The 26144-nt window shown below is 49.2% G+C and overlaps 3 protein-coding genes across 6 annotated transcripts in view; 1 reads left to right on the top strand and 2 right to left on the bottom strand.

The window, feature by feature from the left end:
* The window catches only part of JPH2 (junctophilin 2), a 29187-nt gene extending 18025 nt beyond the window's left edge, over positions 1–11162 (bottom strand). Inside the window, exons 1-2 of the mRNA XM_036396024.2 lie at positions 10729–11162; positions 2829–3612 (exon numbers count right to left, since the gene is read on the bottom strand). Of these exons, the coding sequence (XP_036251917.1) occupies positions 2829–3612; positions 10729–11107 (1163 nt within the window). The 5' untranslated portion in view covers positions 11108–11162. The remainder of the gene's footprint in view (positions 1–2828; positions 3613–10728) is intronic.
* A 3617-nt stretch (positions 11163–14779) lies between these two features.
* On the bottom strand, positions 14780–20519 carry LOC118694778 (oxidative stress-responsive serine-rich protein 1-like). 2 transcript variants are annotated; one of them, XM_036396012.2, is made up of 4 exons: positions 20131–20519; positions 18261–18377; positions 16337–16450; positions 14780–15593 (listed from the first exon to the last, which is right to left on the bottom strand). In XM_036396012.2, the coding sequence occupies exons 2-4, from the start codon at positions 18338–18340 to the stop codon at positions 14906–14908; spliced, it is 882 nt and encodes a 293-aa protein (XP_036251905.1). In that variant the 5' UTR covers positions 18341–18377; positions 20131–20519; the 3' UTR covers positions 14780–14905. The 2 variants fall into 2 exon arrangements, with proteins under 2 accessions (XP_036251905.1, XP_054372686.1); XM_054516711.1 differs by lacking the exon at positions 20131–20519 and having other exon boundaries at positions 18261–18795.
* Positions 20520–20764: 245 nt separating this feature from the next.
* Positions 20765–25795, top strand: LOC118694614 (oxidative stress-responsive serine-rich protein 1-like). 3 transcript variants are annotated; one of them, XM_036395769.1, is made up of 4 exons: positions 20765–20812; positions 21711–21831; positions 23459–23569; positions 24183–25795. In XM_036395769.1, exons 2-4 carry the CDS (start codon positions 21755–21757, stop codon positions 24856–24858), a joined length of 864 nt encoding a protein of 287 aa, XP_036251662.1. In that variant the 5' UTR covers positions 20765–20812; positions 21711–21754; the 3' UTR covers positions 24859–25795. The 3 variants fall into 3 exon arrangements, with proteins under 3 accessions (XP_036251662.1, XP_036251663.1, XP_054372651.1); XM_036395770.2 differs by lacking the exon at positions 20765–20812 and adding an exon at positions 20963–21095; XM_054516676.1 differs by lacking the exon at positions 20765–20812 and having other exon boundaries at positions 21127–21831.
* The last annotated feature ends 349 nt before the right edge of the window (positions 25796–26144 follow it).

Below are 26144 nucleotides of genomic sequence, written 5' to 3'. Positions count from 1 at the left end.
AGATGACTTTTCTCCTGAGTGAGAATTCACACTCCAGCTTCCATCAACTCCATCCCTCCAGCTGATCCCCAGAGCTGCTGAGGAACATGCCCAGGGTTTATACCCAACATCTGAGCAGCACCAATGGGCTGTGCATGGGGTGAAGCTGGCTGACCTGGATGGGCTGCTCTCTGATGGAAATCATGCCAAATGATTTCCACTGAAATAATGAAAAACAGAGCTATTCTCTCAGCTGACAGTGAGATGATGTCCTCAGCTTCTTGCACAACTGGGAAAGCAGCTGGATTGCCAGCTCAGGAGGATTCAGGAGGCAGCTGAGGAGGCCAGGGGAGCACTGAGAGGGCAGCAGAGGCTGTAGGACAGGCAGTAGCTGGCACTGCCCATGGCCCTGGCTGGAACACTCCTGTTTCACTGGGACAGGAGCTGTGAAGCAGCCTGGTGCCTGCAGAGCACCCTTGGAGCAGGGGAGCTTTGTTGACTGCACTGACCATTGTCCCTGGCTGTCACTGCTCCCCTGCCCAAAGCTCCAGGCAGGGCACCCCTCAGTGCTGCTGCCAGCCCCCAGCCATGCACCCCAGGGCTCAGCACGTGCCTAGGATTCCTGCGGTGCAACTGGCCCGGGCAGCTTCCAGTGCTTGGGCTTGTTTTCCTCAGAATTTCTATCCCTAAAGAGCCTTTTATGGTGCAAAAGGGAGAAATCTGACCTTCCCCTGGCATTTCACCCCTAGACAGCAGGAGGCTGGATGCTACAGCAGTTTAGTTCTGCAAGGGGCTTCCCCGAGTGCTTTCCCACAAGCAAATGAAACTCAAACATCCATGTACAACAGCACAGGTGTGCAGAGGTAGCTGGGAATTCACACAGCCCACCTGCTGTGTCCTGATAATTAGTGTCTAGTAATAAATAAAATGTCATATCTTCCCCAGGAAAGGATGGGTGTAGCCTCAAAGGCATTTTTTTGGGTAAGGGACACACTGCCATCTGAGGAGAAATGCAAATGCTCCATCTAGAAAGCTCCACCTCACAGTTATGAGCCCAGGCAATGCTAATGATAGTGCAGACCTTCTATAAACTGTAATAATCCATTTTCACAATCTGTCTGCAATTATTCTGCCCTGGGTGTGGAAATTGAGGCAAGGTTCAAGGCCAAAGCAAAAGTCGTGGCAGAGCTGGGGTTTAAACTAAGGATTTTCTCCAGGAAAAATGATGTAGATTTACTCTCTACCCCAAATCTTCGGTGAAAGGAGAAGGGAGGAGAGCAGCAGTTGGATTTACAGGTAGAGAGAGCTGCTCTGCCCTGAGCAAGATACACCAGGAATAAACACGGATGGCAATGCTGAGTTACAGTTTACAGGACAGGCAGGCTGAACTCCCCTCTCCTCAGCTGGAAGCTGTGCTGCAGCAACAGGACTGGGGTTCCACACTGCCAGCCAGCACAACAATCCCTTCGCTGCCCAGCAGCCACACTACTGCAGGGTCTGCTGACTGAGGGCTCCCTGGAGGAAACCAGCTTCCTTCCATGTCTTATTTCCTCCAGCTCCAAGGTTTCCTTAATAGGAAATTATTCCCTGGCTGCACTGGGGAGGGATGCAGTCCCTGGCCAGGGCAGCGGGCGCATTCCAGCCCCTGATTGAAAACACTGCAGAGCCGCTTTTGATCCAAAGTGTAAATAGTGTATAATAAAAAGAGGTTTGTGTAAACCAGCCAAGCTCTTGGGGAGCAGTGTTTGCAGCTCCAGCCTCCTTATTCACACCACAGCCACACGCTTTTCCCAGGCACAGCAAAGCTGGTGTTGGGCTGAGCCTGCCCTGCCAGAAGGATCCAGGGCCTCACACCACCCCAGCCTGTTATTTTTATCCTGGCCTGCATGGAGCTTCACTTGCAATCCTGCTGGGTTTTCTCCACCAGTCCCTGAAGCAACTGGGTTTTGATTTAAAAAAATAATCAATTGTGCTCCCGCAAAAGTTTGGAGAAGAAATGTCTGCCAGGAGAGTAAAGTAGGGGTTTCTCCAAGGAGTGGAATGGGGTTTGGGAATAGGTGTCCACCTTGCTTATTTCCCTCCTCTGGTTGATAATGAAGTAACTGATAATTAAACAGGAATTAAAAGGAGTGAGACAGGACGGCCATGGAGTCACAGCCACTGCCCAGCAGCTGAGCAAAGCCTGTGCAGGCTGAGGTTTTCATGGTGAGGTCAGGTGAAACCTCAAGCACTGTTACAACCACATTTCCCAAGGAAGAGGAAAGGAGCAAAGGCTCCCAGATCTCTGTTCTCTGCCAGGTCAGCTCTGAGACTGGCAGGAATGCTGCAGAAGGAGTGTGCTGCCAACACAGCTCGGACACAGGCAGGGATGTGAGCTGGAGGAGGAGAATTTCCCGTGCCCTTTCCAGGCAGACCCTGAAGCCACTCTTATTTCCTCTCTCTTCCATGGAGCAATTACACTCAGCTGCTAAAACTGACAACCTTCATGCATCCCACAAACTTCCCCCAGAGCCACCACACTGGGGGCTCCAGGGCCAAGCTGTGTTCTGCTGCAGCCCCAGTTTGTCTGGCTGCTCATGAGCCTGTTGCATTTGTCACCATCAAACCCTCTGTTTCTCAGGCTGCCCCATCAATGCCCAGTGGTTCTGACAGCAGCATCAAAGAGCAGCCTGGATGCTCCCCACCCTGCTGAGTGCCAGTGCTGGTAACAATCCCTGCTGTCCAGCACCTCCCCTCTGCACCAGGGCTGGAGGGGGACAGGAGAGGGGATGAGAAAAAGAACAACTCCCGAACACATGGGATGGGACCATCCCCACAGGAACCTGCGTGCTGGAGCTCCAAGCACCCACCTGGATGCCGCAATCTCCGACTTCTGCCGGGCAATGGCTGCAGCTCTCTGAGCCCCCTCCACACTCCTGTCCACCTTCTGCCGGATCTTGGTGCTCTTGAGGGGTATCACCCGCTTCTTCATGCCCTTGACCAGGACATTGTGGCGGTACTTGCCCTCCTCCTTCTTGCCATCAGGCAGCGTGGTGCAGCCGTAGCCGTGCCGCAGGTTGTCCAGCCACTCGCCCTCGTACTTGAGCCCGCTGGAGCGCTCGCTGACGCCGAAGCCGGCGCGTTTGTCGTTCTTCCACTCGCCCATGTAGGTCTCCGTGGTGGTGGCGTCGATGTCGGACTCAAAGGGGGTGTACTCCTCGCCCTCGGCGCCCTCGCCCAGGCTGACGGTGGAGGTGGCATCGCTGGCGGCCGAGCTGATGCCGCTCTCGCTCTTGAGGAAGCTGACGCGGCTCTTCTGGCTGGCCAGGGATGACTTGGACTCGGACTTCTTCAGCTTGCCCAGCAAGGAGCCCCTGCGGAAGAGCCCGCCTTTCTTGGCCTTGGCGGCCTCGGCGTCCGCGTAGAGGCTGAGGGCGAAGCCGCCGCGGGTGATGGTGGGCGAGAGGGGCAGGCTCTCGGCGTTGGCGGCGGGCGAGTCCTGCTGGGGCAGGGTGCCGTTGCTGTGCTCGCTGCGCAGGGAGGACAGCGAGGTGCGCAGCGGCGAGCGCACCACGGAGGCCATGCCGTAGGGCACGCTCTGGCGCACGCCGTAGCCGTGCCGCATGCCGTTGGTGAACTGGCCCTGGTACGTGCCTGAGGGAGACAAGACAGCGTGAGAAAGCGCCTCGGGCCTGGCACAGCCAAGGGAGATGAGATGTGGGGCTGTGCTGAGCCCGGCTCCGCTGAAGCTCACTCGCATGCAAAGCATCAGTGCCCAGGGAGCAGAGGACAGCAGCGCAAGAGGCTCTGCTGGCAGGTGGCAGCTGGTTGTACAGGGACTTTGCAGATCCACTTACTGTATGGGATCTGGATTGTCATCCAGAGAAGGGAGCAGGAGGCAGCCCCCAGGGGTGGAGTTTGGGCTGTGCAGAGGGTGGCAGCAGCCCCAGTGGGCATGTGAGCTGCACTGGCACATCTGCCCTTGGCTTGGTGACAGTCCCTTTCAGCCTGTTCTGCAGGCTGTCCCTTGCAGGCTGCCAGGACCACCTCTAGACCCCTGAGTCAGGATCCCACATGTCCACTGACTGCCCTGGTGCCTGAAGCCACATCTCCTTGGTGCTGACTTATGGCTTCTCTGAGTTCCCAAGATCAAGGCTTGTGCCACACTGCACAAAGCAAGAGATGGGCAAAAAAGGGAGGAGAGAGGCAGCTCTGTGTAGGGTTCCTTCAGCTCTACCCCAGAAAGCACCACCCCACCCCATTCCTTCAGACCCAGCTCGAGTGGGCAGATGGTGTCATATGATGGGAGACACTGGAAGGATTGTGTTCACCATGGCCAGGGCTGCACCTTGGGTACAGGACCCAAGGTGGTCCTTGAAGGACTGGGACACTGCTCCTTTCCAGATGCCCTGATCCCAAAGGTGAGCACATTTGCAGGTTCCAGCAGAGTGGAGACCCCCACTCTGACTTTTCTCACTAGGATGTCAAGAGACTTAAATTAGCTGCATCAGAGGCCCCACAAAAAGAACTCCTGGGAAGGGCAGGGGGCTGGTGGGGCAGCCTTCACCCGCAGCACCCACCATGCCAGCACAGGGAAGGTCAGAGCACCCCTGAGCCCAGTGGATTGGGGTGGGATGGGATGGGATGGGATGGGATGGGATGAGCCATCTTCCCAAACTGGCTCTCATCAGTCTATAGATGCTGTTGCCTCAGAAACCAACAAACCACCCAAAACAAAGGCAACATTCCACTCTGCTCCTCGCATTACAGGACCTGGAATGGGCCACCCTAGAGCAGCACCCTGTGGAACAGAGGCTGCCAGCAGCTCCCTCAGCCTGGGGCACAGGCATGGGGTGATGGGGCAGCACAAACGCCTTTGGAAAGGCTACTCTACTCTCCCAGGTGCTGCTTCATGTCAGCGAAGGGTCAGCTGTGCTGGGGGTATTTTCACAGCCATCTATCCTAAACCTGGTTTGCAAAAAGCAGTGACTCACCAGAACACACATGATTTTGGGAGAGCAGGCACTCCCACAGTCCTGGGGAGGCTCAGGCAGGGCTGGGCTGAGATGGAAGGGGGTGACCCATCTTCCAGGCATTAATCTCCCCCCTCAGACACTATTACTGAGCCCAGGGATGACCCTGCTCCCCAAGGAGCAAATCCAGTTCCTTCTTTGGCGATCGTGGGAGTGCATATTTTACAGTCTCCCAGGCCACTTCTGCAGCATAATCTCTCCTCCCAAGCTTCAGGTTTCGTTGAAATCCTCTTTGGACCTGCCTGTGGAGTGTTAACTTACAGTGCTGAGGGCCAGGAAAGACAAGAAGTGCCCAAGTGAGCAGCAGCTGCTGCCCTGGGTGAGCTGCCCCCAGCCAGCCCCTGCCCACCCTGTGACACGGGGGATTATGGGGTTCCTGTAAACAGTTGGTCTCCCCTACAAAAATGTAGGGGTTCAGGTAGTACATGGCATTTGCAGGCTGCAACCAGCCACGGGGAGCCATCTGCCAGAGCAAGGGGCCATTTTCTATTTTCTTGGATGAGTTTGAAGCTCTTCTAGGGAAAAATAAGCGTGGGTTTGGGCATGAGTCAGGAGTCAAGGACCATCACTGAAGATCCCAGGCATCTGGGCATGTTCCTCACCATGCTCCCAAATCCCCCTCCATAAAATGGTGGTGAGTCTTCCTAGTGCAAGCTGAAGTTATAGAGACCCCACAGTGCCCCCATGTCCCTCCCTGGTGAGGTCAGTGCTCCACCCCAGCGGCCCAGCCAGCAAGCAGGGCTGACACACGATCAGGGTGACATTGGAGACCTTCTCCTAGGATGGGAACAACTTCACACGTATCAGGCTGCAGCTGGTAATGCCTCCATGTTAATTCCCTGGAAAAGGAACTCTGGAAAATCTTGCAGGTTAAGGGGGTTCACTCACTCCTCAGGGGTCAGGTCAGAGCAGCTGCTGCCCTCCAGCAAATCCCCCTCTGTCCCCCTCAACAGCACCAGAGCCAGCTGGGTGGGAAAGCCACACGGCACAATGGGTCTCCAGGGAGCAGGGATGGAGTGCCACCCTCAGTGCAGGGTTCAGCTCTGCAGGCTGCTCTCTGCTCCCTGATTTCAGCCTGTACAGCACCAACACTGCCCCTGTGACCAGAGCTGCCAACCCTGCCCGGATGAACGCAGGGCACTGACACAGCGCTGCCCAGCCAAGGCAGGGGCGAGCAGGCACTGCCATGTCCCTGTCATGCTGCCATTCCCTGCCCAGCTGAGGCTCTGTGCCAGGGCAGGGCCATAAAGCAGCCCTGGAGAGGAGCCAGAGGCCGTAGGGAGCGGCTGGAGCGCCGGGCCGTGCGTCAGGGCACGCAGGGTGTGAGCACAGCCAAGCCCTGCCGCGCCAACACGGCCCAGTGCAGGCACCTCGCTGAACACGGGGCTCTGCAAAATGCCCCTGCAGCAGGGCTGCACCTCCCCAGGCCACCACCACACCCCAAATCCAACACTGCCCAGGCAAGGGGGCAGCACACAGAGCTGTCAGCCAGCCTGCCATGGGCTCATGCACGTCTGAGGTTCTGTAAAAATAATTAAAAAGCAATGGATGTGGAACAAATAAATCTCTGTTTAGGATAAAGGAGCTCACTTCCCTGCCTCCCAGCCCTAGTGATTCATCAGGGCAGTGGGACAGACACCTCATCTAATCAGGGTAGGATTAGTGGGGGACAGAGCCCCAAACATGCTTTGTTGGCTGCATTTTTATTTGTCCTGATACAAAAACCACTGGCTCCTCTGCAACCCCCAGGAATACAATTCATCACCTCTGCACAGCCCCAGCCAAAAGCAGGTGATGCTGCCTGGGTAACTTCATAGGTTGGGAAGGATTAAATTCTGGGATCAATAGAAATTACATCCCCGCAGCCTTCACCCCCAAACACTGCCAAGGGGTGGGAGCAGCCCCTGCTTCACCCCAGCAGCAGGATGGGACAGTGCACAGGGACAGTGCACACTGCATCCAATGCAAAAGCTTCAGCTCCCAGTGCCCTCCAGCCCAGCAGCAACATCCCATCACCAGCAGTGACACACTTCCCCTTCCCAGCCTGTCTCAAGGCTCCCATATAATTAGTGATGAATGTAAATAATACAAACAACCATGTAAATAATGCAAACAGCTCAAATCGCTTCCCTGCCCTACAGTCCCCTGCTGTCACCCAGATACTGCGATGACAGGCAGGGTGGAACTCAGTGTCAGTGGCCAGGGACATTTAAATGATGCACAGCACCATGTGCAGGACAGGCCAGCAAAAACAGAGTGCTGCCTTTTGGTGCCAGCAGTTGTGTCTGATGGGTTGTGCTGGAAAAGAAAAGCAAAGAAAACCACATAGAGGGGTAAAAAATTCATATATATATACATATATATAAATTGATTAATAACAATAAATATTATATAATTAATATATAATTCCTATATTAATTAATTAATATGATTATATTAATTCACGGGTCACACTCAGCCAGGCAGGAGCTTTGCTACAGAGGCAGCAGACAAAAGCCAGCACCATGGTGGCTCTCCCAGGCCCCTTTCCTCCTTTCCCAGCCACAATCCCATGGATGCTCCTTCTGTCCTGGTCCAGGCCCCTTTCCACTGCACTTGCCCTGCCACAGGGAAGAGTTGTGCTGCTGCCTATCACTCATTTCATCTCCCCAGTAATGCACTGCTGCATTTCTTTTCTCCTCTTCTGTGGTCTTGCAATCACTGACTGGTCTAATTGTTCCCTCATGGTTAATTGACACCACTGTTTTCCTTAGCACCCTAGAGAACCAATTGCAGTATCAGAAATAAGTTGGTTTTAGGCTGCACTGATTGCAAGTGATGTTTTTTCCTCTCCAAACATATAAGCAGTTATTTGTACAGCAAAGACAGGCTTTGGGTTGGACCATGGGTATGCAGCATGATTCAGTGAGCAGTTTTTCTGCAGTAAGACTTGACTCAGGGTTTTGACTCACAGTCAAATGCACAAAAGCATCCAAAAAATGAGGTCTTCCTCACAGCATGGACAAAACTCACTGGGCAAAGCCAAATAACTACATGTTTACTCATAGCTTATGTTGCAGAACAATGAGTTCCTTTATGCTGTGCCTTCCACAGCCCCACTCACTGCTTCAGCCAGAGCATTCTGCCCCTCTAAAGGGCTCTGAGCTCTGCCCTGGTGACAGCAGCACACAGAGTATATCCAGCTTGGATACACAAAGAGATGTATCAGAATGTCACTGCATCTGCACAGCCACACCAGGAGCTCTGAACCCCTGGCTGATTTCAATCTCTTTAAAGCTATCAGTCTCCCATAGCTCCCACAAAAATGGGCTTTTGGTAGTGGGGAGAAAAGCAAATAACTCACACAGTGCCTGGGCTAAACTGTGCCATGACCCTGGTTCTTATTAGACATCAAAAATCTACATGGGATTTCAGAAAGTTTCACTCCAGATTTGGGCTTTTTTTTTTAATCTTGGCCAGACACAAGATTCAGACACAGACAGCCCTATATCTTAAGTGTTTTTGAAATGTAAATTTTTATGTATGTCTATATATGTATGTATATATAAAAAGTTAAGGTTCTATTTTAAAACATCAGAATCAGCTACATTTCCCTGAAATCTGCAGACAGTCCAACCATGACCCAAAGTTTCTGATGACCTGGCAAGGGCTGCACATTCCCAGAGCCCTTTTCCTTATGTGGCTGGCTTCCAAGGGGCTTGGGAATCGTGTCCCCTACTCCAGGGACAGCAGATATCCAAAGCCTTTCCAGATGTTTATCTTGGCAACCTCAAATTCAAACATTAACAGGTCCCATTAGCAGTCTGGCCACATCTGGATCTTGCAGGTGGTTGCTGTGTGCAGGTGAGGAGACAAATCAGGAAAAGGTCTTGCAGGTCAGTGGGACCATTCCACTCCTGTCCTTCAGATGTGATGCTGGATGGTGATCCCTGGCTTTGACTGCAGATTTCTCCATGTTGCTGTGCCATCAGAGAAGCTCTTGTTGAATGAACAGCTCAGATCAGCCAGGGTGTGATGACCCAGCACATGGAGCAGCCACTGGGCACCCCAGCACACCCCTCATGGGGCTGAGCTCAGTGCCTTGGCAGGGCACATCTCCACGGATCAGGGCTGAACTGCCAGCCTCCAGTGGCACCAGGGATCAAGCAGCTGGCACGTTCTTGGGTGAGGGACAACACCCCGGGGAGCACTGTGCTGACAGAAGCAGGATATCCTATATCCCTGCAGGAGACAGCACTGGCTCATCTCTCCCACTCTTCTGTCCCATATCTAATCAAACCCCTATGTCAAGTCTTACCACTCAAAATTCTCCCCCAGAACATTAACTGGAATTCCAGTAGCCCTTCACCCTTACAAGGATTTGCATTTTAGGAAGCAACTGTGCAAATTCACAGGAGACCTTGACATCTCCAGAATGAAATTCCCAATGGCAGCTGCTGCTGACAGTTACCTGATTGCTGCTCTTTACTCATCAGAGCACACCTCCCATGTCACCTACTCCTCTTATGGCCTCATGTGAAGGTTCTGTGCACACAACCTGCACCCATTAAACCATTCCATGGCCACAATACAGATGGGGGAAAAAATTTAAGGAGCTTGAGGGATGTGTCAGTTCGTGTCTGTACCTACAACATCCAAGGGCACAAGGAAAATGGGTCAATTTCAAGACTGTATTCTCAATCTTAAAGTTAGCCACAAACCCACACAACTCATGGAGAAATATTTATGAAAAACATAGCTCTGAAAGCCAGTCTTGAATTAGTCCATTTTTCTAATATCTATAAATGTGAAGCTTCTCATTCTGAGGATTTATATTAATTTTGCTTTATAAACAAACTCCAATGCCTGTCCTAGATAAATATAGATGCAATTTTGATCCATATTTTGAAGGGTATTTCTTTCAAATCACCCTCTCTATTTAGCTATCCTAAATGTGGCAGCCCGGAACATTACAGTGCTGAAGAGCTACTAAATTACTTGCACAGAAATTCTTGCAATGTTTCTAACCCCAGAATTGCCACTAATGCAAGAACACAATTAGACTGAGCATTTAACAGAGCACAACAAATATCTGACTACATAGTGTAGCTGTATAGTAGCGGAGGTTGAAACCTCCCAAATAACCAAAGGGATTTTGGGGAATATGTGTGGCTACATATTCTAAACAGCTTAGACAGACTCAATCAAAACTCTTTGGCAAAGCAGATGTGCAGGCAGCCCGTCAGAGGCATGCAGGCAGTGTTGATGCATAGGGAAGGCGTGCTGGGATGCTGTGGGTGGCTCATATCCGACAGGAGAACATTCACAACTCGCTGCCATGCTGCACCAGCTGGGGATTTCTGGGTTGGTTCAGCCAGAAGCTGCAATAACCAGTCCCTGTGGAACCAGGAGTCAAAGACTACACACAATCAAGTTGGTAGGTGCTAACTGCCTAAACAGACACTTAAGGGCAGCTTGGGGCAGTGCTCCTGCTGCTCCTCTCTCATGTCCACTGAGAGTGAGCTGCGCATTCTGTGCCCAACTGGGAAAATTGGGGCACGCACACATGGATGAGATGGCTGCAGCCCAAGCTCCCCTTCTTGACTGAAGCGCCCCAATGGCTCATTGTAGGACACTGTGTCTGTCTAGTGGGAACAGGACCAGGTGAGCCCTTCATCAGCCAAGATGCAACCTCTGTTGTCACGGGCTGGGTGTGACACTGTTCATCCCCCTCCCATTCCTCTGGAGCCACCCTTACCTCCGTCAGCGTAGGTCTCGGTGCCGTAGCCATCCTGCAGGCCATTGTTCCATGTACCCTCGTACTTGGCTCCGCTGCTCATGCTCTGCCTGGCGCCGTACCGTCCCTTAAAGCCATGGGTCCACTCTCCTCTGTAAACCCACCGTCCTTTGGTCTCGATTCCCAGCCCGTGCCTCTTGCCTTGGGACCAGTAGCCTTCGTAGGTGTTGCCGCTGGGCCACGTGTATATGCCCACCACCTCGAAGCCGTAGTTCCAGGAGCCCGAGTACTCGCCCTGGCCCTTGGGGCCGGTGCAGATGCCGTGCCCGTGGGCTTTGCCCCCCTCCCAGCCCCCGCAATAGGCGCCTCCATCATCGAAATCAAACCTGCCGCCGCTCATGGTGCCCTCCGGTGCCCCTCAGCCGGGCAGCGTTCCCAGGGGCAGCGCTCCGGGGCTCCTGCATCCCCGGAGGGAACGGGCTGGGCGCCGAGAGCGGCCGCTCCTGCCTCGCCTGGCCCGGCCGAGGGGCTGGGGCACGGGAGGAGAGAGAAATTGGACGAGAGGGAGGGGAGAAGGGCGGGCCGAGCTCCAGCCCCCCCGTAGGGGCAGCCGCTCCGCGCCGCTACCTGCCCCGCGGGCACGGGCATGGGCCGCCCGGGGAGCCGCCCCGCGGCAGGGGCAGGGATGGGGGTCCCGAGCCCCGCGGCAGGGGCAGGGATGGGGGTCCCGAGCCCCGCGGCAGGGGCAGGGATGGGGGTCCCGAGCTCGCCGCTCTCCCCCGCCCGGCCGCCGCCGCCCGCCCCGTCCCGTCCCGCTCTCCTCCCCCGCCGGGAGAAAGGTCAGCGCTGCCCTAACAAGGCCATCGGATCCCAGGAGCTGCTCCCAAAAATAACCCCCCTGGAGCCCGGCCCCCGCCTCGGGGCCCTTTTATGAAGGAGGGGAGAGACACATCCCACCCCCCCCGCCGTCCCCCGCCCCGGGCAGGGATCCAGGCGGAGAAGAGGCTGGGAAAGTAAATGTCTGCTTAAAATAGAGCCTGGGAAGGGGCCGCCGCTCCCCCGGGCCGGCAGCCGCTGTCCCGCTCCGCCGCAGCCCCGCGGGATGCGGGGCCGGAGCACCCGGGGCCGGGTCACTCGCACCGTGTGTAACTGGGCAGAGGTGGGACAGGCAGTGAGAGCACAGCCGTCACCGAGTGCAGCCAACACTCACTCAGCCCCTCTGCTACTCCCAAAGAGACCTTCCAGAGCTGCTTTAGGGGCAGTGAAAGAAGTTCAGCAGTAGTCATTTACCCCTCTGTCCCAAACAACAAAATCCCCAAATTTCCTTAGGTTTAACAGCCAGCAGCATAATTCAGTCTGTGTGTGGAAAAGATGGTAGACAGCTGCAGACACAGGGAGTAGTGACAGGACACCTGGTGTGTAATAATGTCATCAAGTAGATGGCAGAGGACAGGGACTGAAAGACCAGCTAACAGGCTAATCCAAGCCCTCTCTTCTTCCAGCACACCCATCCCACTCCTAAAAACACACTCCCAGAAAGACCTTGCAGAAATCACCATCCCTTACTGACCACCACGCTGAGAAGCTGCAGGGGCTGTGGGGAGTTACCAGCCCTTCCAGGGGACATCCCAAAATCCCACCAAACTGGGGCAAAGCTGCCACAGACAGTGGTGGGTTCAGACTCAGTTTTTCAACTTTCAATCTCCACATTGGCATTTCTAGGAAGAAAAGGTACAGAGGAAGCACACAATATATAACTGTGAGAGAAGCTCTGTGTATGGACAGCACATAAACACAGAACACCTGCAGGCACAGGTGAGAAGGACCAAGTTAGAAAGTTAATTACAAAGGGCTTCACTTTTATTCAGCCACAGGAAGGAATGAGCTCTTTGGTAACGGACTCCAACATGACTCAAAAGTGCCACTTGGCAGAACCAGCCCTCTAAAGCCTTCTTTAAAAATAAGTCAGATTTTGAAATTGGCTCGAGTTAATTTTTTTTGTTGTTTTAAACTAAGTTTTTAGACTGCTTAGGCAAGTTTTCAAGGTTCTGGCTGCATGATTAAAGGCCATAAATTCACATTTTCTCAAAGCAAAACCAGAAGGTTTTGCTTTATGGTTTCTGTGAAGACCAAAACATCTGAAAACAACTTGTGGTAACAGAAGAGAAAGCGTTAAGGCAGCGGTTGCTGCAACTCACGGGCTTCTATTCCACGGTGTTCCAGCACTTACAAACCCAAAGATGTCGTAACTGTCCCAAGAGGATGCCAAGTTCAGGACTATGTAATTATTTACTTAGCAACTTTTCCTAATTGCACAGCACAGTTGTGAACTGATGGCACACTTTGTTTAAACATTAATAACTTATGCAGATTTTGGCATTTAAAGAGCTTTTGTTGACCACCAACAAACCCACACAAACTTCAGAAAGCACTGACAGTCTGTGTGCACAAAGGCACCACACAGAAATAAGAGGCACCAAAGAAATAAGAGCTGCTCTTATTTCTTCATTTTGGCAGAAAAATTCCCATTTTCCCTGAAGACTGAGCCTGCTGCAGCAGCCAGCCCCAGCCTGGGGCTGACCTCTAGTGGCACTGCTCATCCCTTCTCAGTCAGCACCAGCTCACATTTTTCTACTATTTTTACATCTCTGGATTTCAATCCACTTTAACACAGTACTGAGCAGTGGACAGTGCAATCCTAAACCCTGCAGTACAGGTCTGTGGTCACTAATGAATGAAGTGCTAAAAGCAGCGCACTCTTGAAAGGCACTTTCAGCCCCACGACACTGCTGTGGTTGGAATTTGCATTTGAGAGCAGTTAAGAATAATTATTTGAGAAATAAAGTCATTCTGCACTTTGTAGCCCAGTTTTGTAGACAATATTCACCAAAAAATTGCCTTGACTTCAGAACACAGGTGGCAGAAGTGCAGCTATTGCAGAGCACAGGAGGAGATGTGGGACACAGATATGTTTTGCATGGTGCAGGTGACATTTCAGAACTGGCAAAACAGGTAAACTTACATGGCCACTTGTTCTGAGACACCAGGTGCTGCCACAGAAATTGCAAAAAATCCCCAAGAGAAATACTAAATTATTTTGCAGGAAAATGTTTGTCTCCATTCCATCTCCACATCTTACACCTCAGAAAATTGAGGTACCACAAATAGTAAAGACAAACCAAACACAATTCTTCTTACCCTCAACAAATTATAATATTTGATGGGATGCTCCTTTGCTGGACACTCATAAAAGAGACACTGTGCTGATGCACACCATCATGTATAGAGAGCTGCTTGCTTCTGAAGCAGTCAATTCCAGGAGAATGCAAAGCTGGATAGGGCAGCTAAAATGATGATGGTTTAGCAGGACTGGAGTGGAGAGAGTGCTTAAGATTCCCCTAAAACTGACAACTGTTCACTCCAGTCTATGGGTTTTAATGCCTGAAGGAAGGGTAATACTTGGTCCTATAGAGCAGGCTAAAAAAGAAGCTAAAAAAACCCAGAAGTGACAGACAGTGTATGAATTAAGACCACTGAAGTGAGCAAATTCTGGTTTGCTCACCATAACAAATACAGTGAGCAGAGCCCATGCCCTCCCTTTTCCTTTGGTTAACCACAGCAGCAACTTCCCTGAAGAATGCAGGGTGTTTCTCTTGCACACAAGTCTCTAAGGCCTGTTAGAAATTCAGTGAAAGGTTTGCTTTCCACTTTTCCAGTAAAAGTACCTAGGGGAGAGTAGGAGATGGTCACACTCCTTTATGAAATAAAATCAGAGGCACAAGCATCCAAAACCACAAGCCTGAGTCTTACAACCTGAGGTCAAAGTGATTTCAAAGGAGTTGAATGACACCAGGTGTCTCACAAGAAGAGCTCTAATCACTGAGCAATCTAGTGACTCCTCTCCAACAAAGCAAAAAGAGGATTTTGGAACCAAAGTAGAATTAGAGTGTTGGGTCTCTTAAGTATGGGTAGGTACACTCTAACTTCATTTACCACATTATCTATTCCAAGCTTAAATTATAATGCTGAAACTAAACTGTCCAGCTTAAATAATCAACATAAACAATCAACATAAATAATCAACAAAGAAGTGTTTTTATTGCAAGCACAGTGAGCAGGGAGTGGGTTGCATATTCACATGATGTGCCTGAGGGCAGACTTCAACCAGCCACCCTTCTGGTTTTAGTGCTCCTTGCTGTCAGGTGTACATCATCTCTGCCATGTGAGACATTTTCTTTGGAATATACAAGTAATACTCCATGTACCCCGAAAGATCTTCAATTGTCACATCATCCACAAAGGCCCTGGCTTGCTCAGAGCAAGAGCGTGGGGAACTTGAGGGAGTTCTTGATGGCAAGGGCTGGGAGTGATCCTCACAAACCGTTCTATCAGGTGCCAGAGGGAGGGTGTTCTGCAAGCCAGAGAATTTGTACACTTCCATATCTTGCCACAGTTTGCACTGGCAGGCTTTACCTGCACATGCGCACGGCTCACTCGTGGTCAGCTTGGACACAGACTGGAAGTCAGAAAGCTCTGTAGTCTTTAGGCTTGTTTTGGATGCTGGAGAAGCTGCAGCTGGAGAGGTCTCCTGTGTGTTCTCTGATGTCAGCCGTGCAACAGAAACTCCCAAAGGTTCGTCAGCTCCCTTGTGGCCAACGTCCGGAGTGACACTGCAGTGTTCGTGTGCACAAGCTTCCTTTGGGACTGGCACCCCAAACCCACTGCTGTCCTCCTGGGCATCAGCCTGGCTCTTCTGCACCAGCTGGCTGCATGTGGAATGTGATTTTGTGCTGCAGTGGATAAACTTTGGAGGGTGAAGAATTGGAGACTTGGAACGCCTGCGACGCTGGGTTCTCACAACTCCTCTCGAGGGCTTCTTTACAGACCTGCCAGGAAAAGGCACAAAGGGAATGAAGATTCACCAAAATAATTATTGTTGGGTTATAAGTAACACTGGGCAAAATCTCTCCTGTATTTATATTGCATGCAGAAGCTTTAGGTTTGGAGTATTTGCTCAATGTAATCTGCTGTCTTGGAATTTGACTCAGTTCTAGACAAGCAGTTGTATAAAATATAAAAGGAAGATCATGGAAGTGCATCTCAGAGAGTGGGCTTTAAAGGTCAAAAAATGAGTAAAGCTTGTGAGACATGACAAAAGAATCACTAAAAGAAGGACAAAGCACAAGACAAGAGCACAAAACTAATGAATCAAGGGCAAAGGATGGTTTTGCTTCAGATGAGCATGAAGTTCTGTAGAGATACTCTAGAAACCAATTATTTTTTTAATCTAGTTCCCAAGGCACAATGACAGCTTCTGCATTGTCAAACAATGATTGAAAGAGATGCATTCATGATTGTCTGATTCAAAACCAGCAGCTCACATTTGCATTGAGAAATATCTACAACGTTTAGCCACCTACAGGTGACCAGCATTTCCTTTCACTTCACGTAACTGTAAAGAACAGCAGTCATATATGAAGACAAAAAGCTGCCGTATTTTATAAAGTTCTCTGGTAAAGACAATTCAGGTCTCTTGTTTAGAGGGACACCAACTAGAAACTGTCTACTTAGTATTCCTTTTCAATGCAGTATCATTTGAAATAGTCTGATAATCCCAAGCTTCTCTTACCCATGCCAGGTTTCCTTAGAAGCACACACATTCTTAGGTTTGGTTTCATCTGCCACTGTTCTAACTATTGCTCTGGGACTTGTCCCATCACCCACAGAGAGAGAAGTGGTACATCTGTGAGAGACAGAATGAAGAGTTAACAGCCTGCTCTGGTTAGCGTTACGAATATGAAAATAAACCCTTGTCCATCTTTTCTGCCAGAAAATAGTGCTCCAAACCATTTAGAATACATCTTCAAAGACCTGCCCACAAAGACCCACATCAGAAGGATGAGTGCTGAAGGATGAGTGTTGGCACACTCCCATCCCCAAGGTTTGTGTAACAGACCCTTTGACCGAGGGACGCCGTTCAGCACCGCAGAGCCAGCCCCACGTGTCAGTGACAAACACACACAATGGCCAAATCTCAGCTTCCCAGGACAGGGGAAGGCAGGAACACCACCACTGAAGAAACACGGCTCTTTTTCCAGAGACAAATAAGCCATTCTTTCCTAAAAATAAATGTTCTTTGGACATAAATAGACTTTGTTTAGCTGAAGAACACTTAAGCCTCTGTCTAACATAGCCTGTCAACATAAGCTAAAACTCTTCATACTCCTGCAAGTTGAATCATTTGAGCCACAGAGTTGTGTCAGTCCTTCAGTTTCTATTCAAGGCAGGGGCCCTAGCACATTTAGTAAATTTTCTGGTGCTATGAATTCATTCCACATCCCCATTTTGAAGGACTCACAATAATCCCAGAACAATTCTTTCAAGCTGTGACATCACATATTACACTGGAAGTCCCAAGAAAATTATTTTCCAAATCCTATGCTAAATCAGTTTGTAAACAGGACAAATTCCCTGAAAAGGGAAATTAGGTCCCCACACACTGATCTAGGATGGGGTTAAGAGAATCCAAACTATTAATCAAACTAATTTCCATTTGAAGGACAATGAATACAGAACATAAGATCAAAAGGCATCAGTAAAAACTCAAAGTAATCAAATATGCCCAGCTGGACGATGGTATTAGAGATACTGAAGAAATTAGAGGTAATTCATTACTAATGAGTTTAATTACTTAAACAAAAGATAACTTTAGAAGCCCATCTACTCACAATCTCAGTTCTGTGCTAATTCTAGTTACCATGTTGATGCTGCCTTACCTGCCCTTTCATTTCAGTGACAGTGTAATTGCATCACTGACAACAGCTTATGGGATCCCAGATTCTACAGGTAATATACAATGGTGCACATTTGTCAGCAGAAAAAAACATTATATGGAAGCCTTCCTTTAATTAATTTCAGGTAAAAATTATCATTACCAACAGAAGACATGTGGTGCTTGTGTTCTGCCACCTGGGACAGTGAAGGTAAGTGCCACGTGACAGATCTCCACAAACCAAGGCAACACAAAAAGCATTCTTTCCCATTTAGTCATTCTGGTTATTAATAGAAATTTTGTGACAGCAATGAAAATAGTTTGTGTGGGAATCGTGCACTGAATCTAACTATCTCTCCCTTACTGACATGGAAAGAAAGTCTCTCTCCTGGGAAAAGATGTGACTTTACCATGGTTCTGAAGGCCTGTCATGAGAATAATATGCTAACTTCAACAGCAGAGTTCTAGTCCTATGGACTCTAGCACTGGTAACCTCTGGCAGCCAGACTCATGCCAAAATTCACTTCAAGCCCTTTGTGAGCTGATCATGATTGTGAGGTTTCTTTCAAACCTGCTGCAAGCTTACAGCAATCAATTTACAATTCCTTAAGAAGTGCAGTCTGCAGGTAGTGAATTTATTTCAGTCTGTTTAACTACAATGAAAGCTTTCTTTGCCTAACCTTCTGCAATTACCTCATTCCCTCAAATTTCACAGCAAGGGTGTTCCCTTGGAGTCCATTTGTAAGATGTTATGTCTGTCCCTTCCTGTGCTGTTACTCACCCAGCTGTGTCAACCCTCAGCTTTTTGAATGCTGTCTGCAGGCTTTCCTCTTCTCCATCCTTAGCTTCTGATTTCATCATTGGGATGGCCAGGAGGTGATGGAATTACGATGTACTGCTACAATCAGAAAAAAGATACATGAAAATAAGGGCCAAATCCTTGTTAAAAACATTAGTTGCCCAGCAGCACCATAATACGTGAAAATAAACTCAAAATAGCACACTGAGCACACAAAGCTGAGGTCATTCTAGTAGCACATTTTTGAGAGCTGACTCAGAACAAGCTTTATGGTACCCAAGAATGAAATGAACAGTCTCTTGTACAACTGCAGGTGAATTAACAATTCAAAATCAAATTTAGTGTCAACAGCATCTTGCACATACATTACAGCCCAACCAGACTCTTCTTTTGTCTTACAGTGATATCAGAATAATTGCAGAAGAGGTGAAAGTGAGAAGGAACAACACTATTAGAAATAGTCAACCTTCTACAACTCTTCTTTCCAAATTTGGGATTCAGTGTTACTCATACACTTGAAAAAAAACCCAAACCAAGAGATTTTTTTTTTAAAAACAAGATAAGTTTTAAGCCAAACAAAACTTTTTGACCTTATGTCTAGGTCCCAGCAACAGCTACACAGTCCTATCAGAACATGGTATTATGGTTACAAATAGTTGTTAAAATTTACCAGTATCAGCTTGTGAACAAGTACAAATGCAAACAAATGCAAAAAGCAAATTGAAAGCCTTGCTTTAAATTAAAAAAAAAAGGCTGGTTTTTTTTTTAATCTACCCTGGCCATCATTTAGTCTAGCTACAAAGGACCTCAAATCTTTCTAAATTTGATGCTCTTTGGGTTTGCTGGAGGTCAGGCCCAGTGGTGTACCCCAGGGGCAGGACTGTCCAGTCCTTCATTAATGACCTGGGTGCTGTGGCAGGAGAACCTCACCACATCTGCTGATGCCACCAAACTGGGATGAACGGCTGAAACACCAGTGGGACCTCAACAGGAACCTCATGAGCTTCAGCAAAAGGAAGTACAAAGCCCTGCACAAGGGTTTTTTTTTGTAGCAAGGAAAAGAACTCTCTCTTCACTGAGATCTTTTTTGTCAGAAGCTCTGCAGCTCAGTTACTCATGCAGAGGGATGGGGGAAATCTCTGCTCCCTCTCATTGCAGTTGGAGGTGGCAGCTCTCCCTCCCCACTGCTGCTCTGGCTGCTCTCAGTGCTGTGATTCTGCCTGGATTGCACACAGCTATTATGACACACACACACAAGGATAATGCAGCATAACAATTTCAAGGCACATGGTGTCCCATGAGTCAGACAGGGAGTAAACAGGAGAGGAAGAAGCTTAAACACTAACAACATGATGCTCATCTGAACAAGTTACTATTGCATATTTTCTCTTGGCCAAATATTACTGCCCTAGTGAAACAGATAGTCTCTACTTCACTTTTATTCCTTAGCCCCCAAGTCATCCTCAGATGATTCTTTGAAATTAAAAACAATCAGGCTATATAAGTTTGGGTGTTTTTAACAGCAAACTCCTGTATTATAGCCTTAGCAGAAGGATGAAAGTTTTAAAATCACTGTACATTACTCACAATAGAGTACCAGTTTTTAGACTAAATAGTTTATCGTGTTGCCCTTCATCACCAACACGGCAAACCCTCAAAACAATGCAGAATTTATTTAAATAGAAGTCTCACTGAACGATAACAAAGTATGAGCTTAAGTATTTTAAATCCACCAGCAAACGAGCACACACATTAAAAAAAAAATCAATTACTGTGAAAACCAGTCAAACTTTACCGTGTCAAAAAACACACTGAAAACTTACTGTTTTTTACCTCCCAGGAAAACACGCACCTTTCCTTTTCCATTCGATTTTCGGCTGTTTCCCAGTACCACCGCACTACCAGCCCACCGAGCGCAGGGACAAGGCTCGGGCACCTCCATCCCCCGCGAGTAACCACGGGCACGGACGGACACACCCCGGGCCAAGGCCCAGGGGGAGCACACGGGCCGCGGGACAGCAACTTGTGTATGTTTCATTTCTATTTTCTATTTTTTCATTCTGTGTTTTGAACCGCCCGGAGCTCCATCCCCAGCCCTTCCCGCCCGCACTCCGGGGAGCCCCAGCAGCCCCCGCCGCTACCCCCGGGCCGTGACTCAGCACCGGCCCGCGCCCGGCGGGGCTCCCCCGGCGCCCTCCGCCCTCACGAGGGACCGGCGGCGGCGGGAACCGCGCGGGAAGGTCTCGCCGCGGGGACCGGACGGCGCTCACCGGCGCTCAGGGGGAGCAAGGGGGACCCGCGCAGGGGAGTGGGATGAGGACGCGGAGGGGATGAGGATGAAGATGGACACAAGGACGGGAGCGGCACTCACCGCGCTCCGCAGGGCCGGACCCGCCGCCTCCCGCCGCCCCCCGGAACCGCCGCCGCTCGCGCACGCGCTCCCGGCGGGGCGGGCGGGGCCGGGCGCGCCCCCGCGGGCGGTGACGTCACGTCCTGTTGTGCTGCGCGCCCCGGGCAGGCGGCGGTGGGTGAGGGTGAGTGGCGGCCCCGGCCCGGCCGCCCCGCGAGCGGAGCCGAGCCGAGCGGAACGGAGCGGACGGACGGAACGGGGGGGCTGCCGCGGGTCTTCCTGGCGGGGCGGCGAGGGGAGGCCCCGGGGCACGGGGCGGAGCGGGGCCGGCGCTGGGCGGCTGTGGAGGCTCCGGCGGGCACGGGCAGCGCGGGCCTGGCTCGGGCCTGGCGCCGGTCCCGGCCCCTTGCCCGTGCCAGCGGGGCTGTCACGCCGGGCAGTGCCCAGCCGGCCCCGCGCTGCTGGCGGTGAGAAAGGGCTCGGGAGGGATCTCAGCAGAGTGGGAGATGCCTGAAGGGTGGGCACAGAGGGTACAGCCAGGCTTTGCTCGGTGCTGCCTGCGGACCGGACCGGGCACCATGGGCACACGCTGAAACGCTGTCTGAACGTAAGGAAAAGCTTTTCTCTGAGGGTGGCTGAGCACACGCTGTCCAGGGAGCCTCTGGAGTCTTTCTCCTTGGGGTTATTCAAAGGCTACCTGGACATGGTCCTGGGAAACCAGCGTGGGGTGGCCCTGCCTGAGCAAGAGAGCGGGACCTGCAGGGATCCCTGACATCCTAAACCATTCTGTGACTCCTGAAACCTTTCTGAAGCTTTGCTGCAAGTGCCATGCTCACAGCTCAGTTACACAGGTTGCCAGCATCTGTATTCAACCATTGATAAGAAGACTCTTTGATATTTTTAACACAGGCTGTGCTTATTCTGAAAAACTCAGACTTTGGAGTTCCCAGTGTAAAGCCCAGAGTGGGTCTGGTCAGTGACATTGCCCACAGAAGAATGAGCACCCATCACAGTGTCAGTCAGTTTTGTACAGAGCCTCTGTGTTCAGACTTCAGTATCAAATCCCAATATCTGTGTTTCAGTTTATTCTATATGGCACGGTTGGTTACCCACTGAGAGCACATCAATGGACTTGGAAGCTAAAGATGAAGAGGAGGAGAGTCTACAAACAGCATTCAAAAAGCTGAGAGTGGATGCAGCAGGGTAAGTGAGCAACAAAAAAGGCAATGTAATTTGTCAGGTTTTTATTACCTATTTGTATTTTTTTCTATTATTTTACATTTCAAAAAGAAAAAGTCATTTGGTGAAAGGTTCTTTGCTCTCTCTGAACTGCATCCCTTCAGATGAAATACAGTCATTATAACTGTCTAATATGCAAAGCAATAGTTTATTACAGAGTAATTTTGACTAATATCCAACTGAAATCACACAGTGACTGCATGGAAACATGAAAAAACTCACCTAAAGCAGTGAACCCACTTTTAACTGTCGTCACTGTGGTCACCTGGTGTGACACAGAATTTGTTTGTCTGTCCCTGTAAACACTGGTGTCTGCAGCCACATTATAAGCCTTTATTTAGTGCAGAGAATTTTGCTTGGAAAGTGTCTGGACAGCAGCACCAACACCTCAGAGTGTGCTGGGGAGCCCAGTGTCACTGGGAAGGGCCAGGCTAAATATGAACTCTAAGCATTTCTGATTTCAGGGGATTTTGTGGAATCTGCAAACATTCTTACTATAAAAACTTACTCAGTAAGATACTGGGTGTGCTGATAATATGTAGTGTAAGAGCTGATAAAATTATGCTGTCTAACACTCTAAGACAGTTCATTTGAAGTCTTTTAGGAATTTACAAACACAAGAGGAAGTTATGTGTTGACAGTGTTGCCTTGTGAATTCATCCCCACAGCCATCAACACTGTGAATTCAGGACTTCCTCTGCATGGGGAAATATATTTTGCTTTGCTCCTCGTTCCCTCTACTTCAGGGTGTCTTCTGAGCAATGTGGAAAAAAATAGCTGTTCTCTATCAAGGAACTATGGTTATTAATCATAACACTTCTGATGTAGTACCACTGGCAGACTGTGTGGGCTTCTGGTTGATTCCTGATGACATCTTAGGCATAAAAAGATCTTGTTTTGCAGGCATGTGTTGTGAACAGCTCAAATCTTGTGACTAATCCGTTAAGATCAACTTTGGGCAGAGTATTTGGGCTCTTTGCTGAATTTCAGCCTCATTTCTTAAAATTTCCTGTGTTCCAAATCACACCTGCAGCCATCATAATTATAAATAGAGATTCATGTGCTGAGGCATTTATGTTTGTCATCTAGACCTCTAGGGTCAGATGCTTTTTTCATTCCATGCTTATCTCAAAAATTTAATGAGAACTAAATAAATCGGTAATCTGTCCTTGCCTGTTGTACCTCCTCCACTTCTCCAGCAACTCCCCCTCAGCCTGCTGCTCCAGGTGCCTGGCTTTGCATTTCAGAGGAGTAGGAGACTGTCTTTAATGACTATTGTCTGACAAGAATGTTTGGAACCCGAGTTTACATTCCTTTAATGTGTCATTTTGGTACAAATAGGGCATGACATCAACCTCTGGGCATTTTGGCTGCCTTTTATTTCATCTCACCTATCTTTAGGCACTTGACCAGGCCAGTATAGTAAGAGGGCTTGTATAAATCTCTCTAAGGCTCTGTTTCTACGCACTGACTACAGAGGTAGCAAATTTGATGGGCTTAGCTGAGCATCCAAAGCACAGAGGCTGGATGTGGGCCTCTGGAGCCGTGTGTTCAGGCATTTCTGTGATGTGGCATTTCCCTTTTTACCCAGATGTATTGCAGCTCTGTCCGTGGGCGACGGGACCATTCTCAGAACAGTGACAAGAGCAGCCATGGATGGAGCCAAGCAGCAGCCTGTCAGCTCCAAGGAAGCATGGCATGGGTAAAACATGACACATTGAACAGTTACAGGCTGCTTTCACTGCCACTTGTTGTTAATTAGTTGCTTCAAGATATCTTTCCTTTCTATCACAAAATGTTTCCATAACTGATATGTTGTTCTTTGATTTCATCAAAGTCTTTAAAAACAATATTGCATCTTCTCTGAGAGAGGGTTCCTAAAACTTTCTTTCCTGTTGATATCATCAATAATACTTTTCTGCAAGTCTTAAACCTTTGCAACCCCCTCTCACCTCACTCTTGGATTCTTTTATTGCTTTTGAAGTACCTGGAGATTCAGTGTGACTCTGCCAGCAGCTCCAACAAGGTTCTGCACTACAGTTCAATTTGGGATGACAGGGTATCATTTGCTTAAGGCAGAAGACTTGGGGGGAAGCACCTTGAGTAAGGGTTCCTTGTATGTATCTTTCCTTTGGGGGAACCCGAATTTCTTCAGAGTCCTCCACGGTTTGTGTCCGAGATTGTAAGTGTCCAGTCATCTGGTACTTCTAAACGAAAAATAACCTTGTAAAATGTTTTTAATCACATTTTAGAGCTTCCTGAGCTGTAGTGTAGATTCTGGAGTTACCCACTTGCTCACCTGTTGAACCCTGCAGGTGTGTGAGAAAGCCCTCCCGAGGATCAGCGAGGGTCCCGCGGCGCCGGCGCTCCAAGTCTCCGGTCCTGCACCCTCCCAAGTTCACCTATTGCAACATGAAAGCCAACAGCCAGCTGAAACACAAACCCCAGGCAGACACTTCCAAGGGTGTCATCAGCTCAGATGTTTTTGTCCCAGCAGAACATGGTACAAAGGACGGGCAGGATTCTCACCTTGAGGCCAGTAACGACAGAACTGAACCGTTGGAAGCTTTCACCGCCGAAGAGCCTTTGCAACAGCTGGGGGAGAATTGCCCTGCTCTCTCCTCATCCTTTGAGAACAGCTTGCAAACCTCAGATTTCCAGTCCTTATCCATGCTCAGCAAGGGCAGGCAGTGCCCCTGCAGGGACAGGAAGTGCCAGTGCCAGCAGTGGCGCAGCATGCAGGTGTACTCCTTCTCCGGCCTGCGCAGCGTCCTGTCCGAGTGCGAGAGGGCTGTCCTGGGAGTCCATGCCCACTCCCTCCACAACAGATCTCCCTCTGGCACAGCCTCAGCAAGCTCTCCCAGGTCTTGTTCTGAGCAAGCTCGAGCCTTTGTGGATGATGTGACTATTGAAGATCTTTCGGGGTACATGGAGTACTACTTATATATTCCCAAGAAAATGTCTCACATGGCAGAGATGATGTATACTTGACTGTAAGCAATAGAGAATCCTGAAGCAGAGTTTGATACAATGGTTGGGCTAACTGCCTTCTCAGTGCCATGTTTTCACTGTTGTGTGTTTGATTAAATGTTTCTTTGCCTCATACAGTTTAGTTTTCTAATAAAATGAAAAATTAAATATAGTTTCTGAGCTTAGTTCTAAAAAGAATGCACTAAAGTCTCTGAATACCTTAACAAAAGCACTCTAGATCAAATGAGCTCTGGTTTTTGGTTTGTGCTGTGGATATTGAAGCTCTGTATGCTATTTTCACTATGTTTTGGAAAAAAACCAAACAAAACCAAAAAAACTTCTATTTTTTTCTGATATTTTGATGTGTTTGGAATGTTCATTCTTAATGTACCTCCATACTTAGAGAAAAGTTTCACAGCTACAGCTCCATCTTCTTTATCCTGCTCTAGAGAGAAGGATGAGAAGACATTCAGCATTTTGGATAGGATGAATCTCCTTTCCTTGAACACTGGCTGGCTCCTTTTTTAGTTGGATCAAGTTGTGAATGCTTCTTCCTTACAATTTTTTTGGGAGGTCCAGAGCGTGTGTACTTGGACCCTTCCTTAATCTAAATCGCTCACTCTTAAGCAGTTCTATTTTTCTGCAGATAAGTGAAGCTCTTAGAAGTAAAAATATATTTTGTTATTTGTGCTTTACAGATGGAATAATTTAGGGGGGAGTGGAGCAGGCTACCAGGTTTTTTGGGCTGTGCAGTCTCAGAAGTGGAGAGGGTGGAACCGTCTATACAGGATATTTCTGAGCACATCTGATACACAAAGTGGTGTGGAAAGGGGGTGAACAAGATGTGTGTCATCCTGGCTTTGTGCTGTAGAGCTATGACATTCCTGCTGGTTGAAAATAACTGCAATAAAAAATTCTGTTGCCGAGACTCGCATTAATAAATGTTTGTCAAAACCCAGCAACCTAAAGTCTGGATAATTTGGCACATATTCCTCTTCCTTCAAGACCTTTTTAGTTAAAAAAAAAAAACTAACAAAACTCTGGTTTCAGTGTCAGCTGTACATGCTCAACAACCATGTCTGAGTAAAGTACTGTAATTTTTACTTACATGCTGAAAAATAAGTGGTCAGCAAGCCAAGAGACACAAGCAGTTGTGTAAAAATAGATGAAGAGCAGATGTGGACAGTTGGCTTTGTATTCTGTGCTGGAGAAGGCTCAGACATTCTAGATGATAATCACTGTAGATTTTCTTCTCACCATCCCAAAAATTTACAAGTCCAGGAAGCTGAGATTTAAAATCCAAATAA

This window comes from Molothrus ater, chromosome 17 (genome assembly GCF_012460135.2).
Source record: "Molothrus ater isolate BHLD 08-10-18 breed brown headed cowbird chromosome 17, BPBGC_Mater_1.1, whole genome shotgun sequence".
NCBI lineage: Eukaryota > Metazoa > Chordata > Aves > Passeriformes > Icteridae > Molothrus > Molothrus ater.
This window is presented reverse-complemented; position numbering and strand designations above follow the sequence as displayed.

Coding starts and splice junctions, on each gene's coding strand:
- LOC118694778 (XM_036396012.2), bottom strand. CDS start 18,340: ATGATGAAATCAGAAGCTAAGGATGGAGAAGAGGAAAGCCTGCAGACA. Junction 16,451..18,260: donor CTGAGGGTTGACACAGCTGG/GTGAGTAACAGC, acceptor TGTCTCTCACAG/ATGTACCACTTCTCTCTCTG. Junction 15,594..16,336: donor TCTAAGGAAACCTGGCATGG/GTAAGAGAAGCT, acceptor TTTTCCTGGCAG/GTCTGTAAAGAAGCCCTCGA.
- LOC118694614 (XM_036395769.1), top strand. CDS start 21,755: ATGGACTTGGAAGCTAAAGATGAAGAGGAGGAGAGTCTACAAACAGCA. Junction 21,832..23,458: donor CTGAGAGTGGATGCAGCAGG/GTAAGTGAGCAA, acceptor CTTTTTACCCAG/ATGTATTGCAGCTCTGTCCG. Junction 23,570..24,182: donor TCCAAGGAAGCATGGCATGG/GTAAAACATGAC, acceptor TGAACCCTGCAG/GTGTGTGAGAAAGCCCTCCC.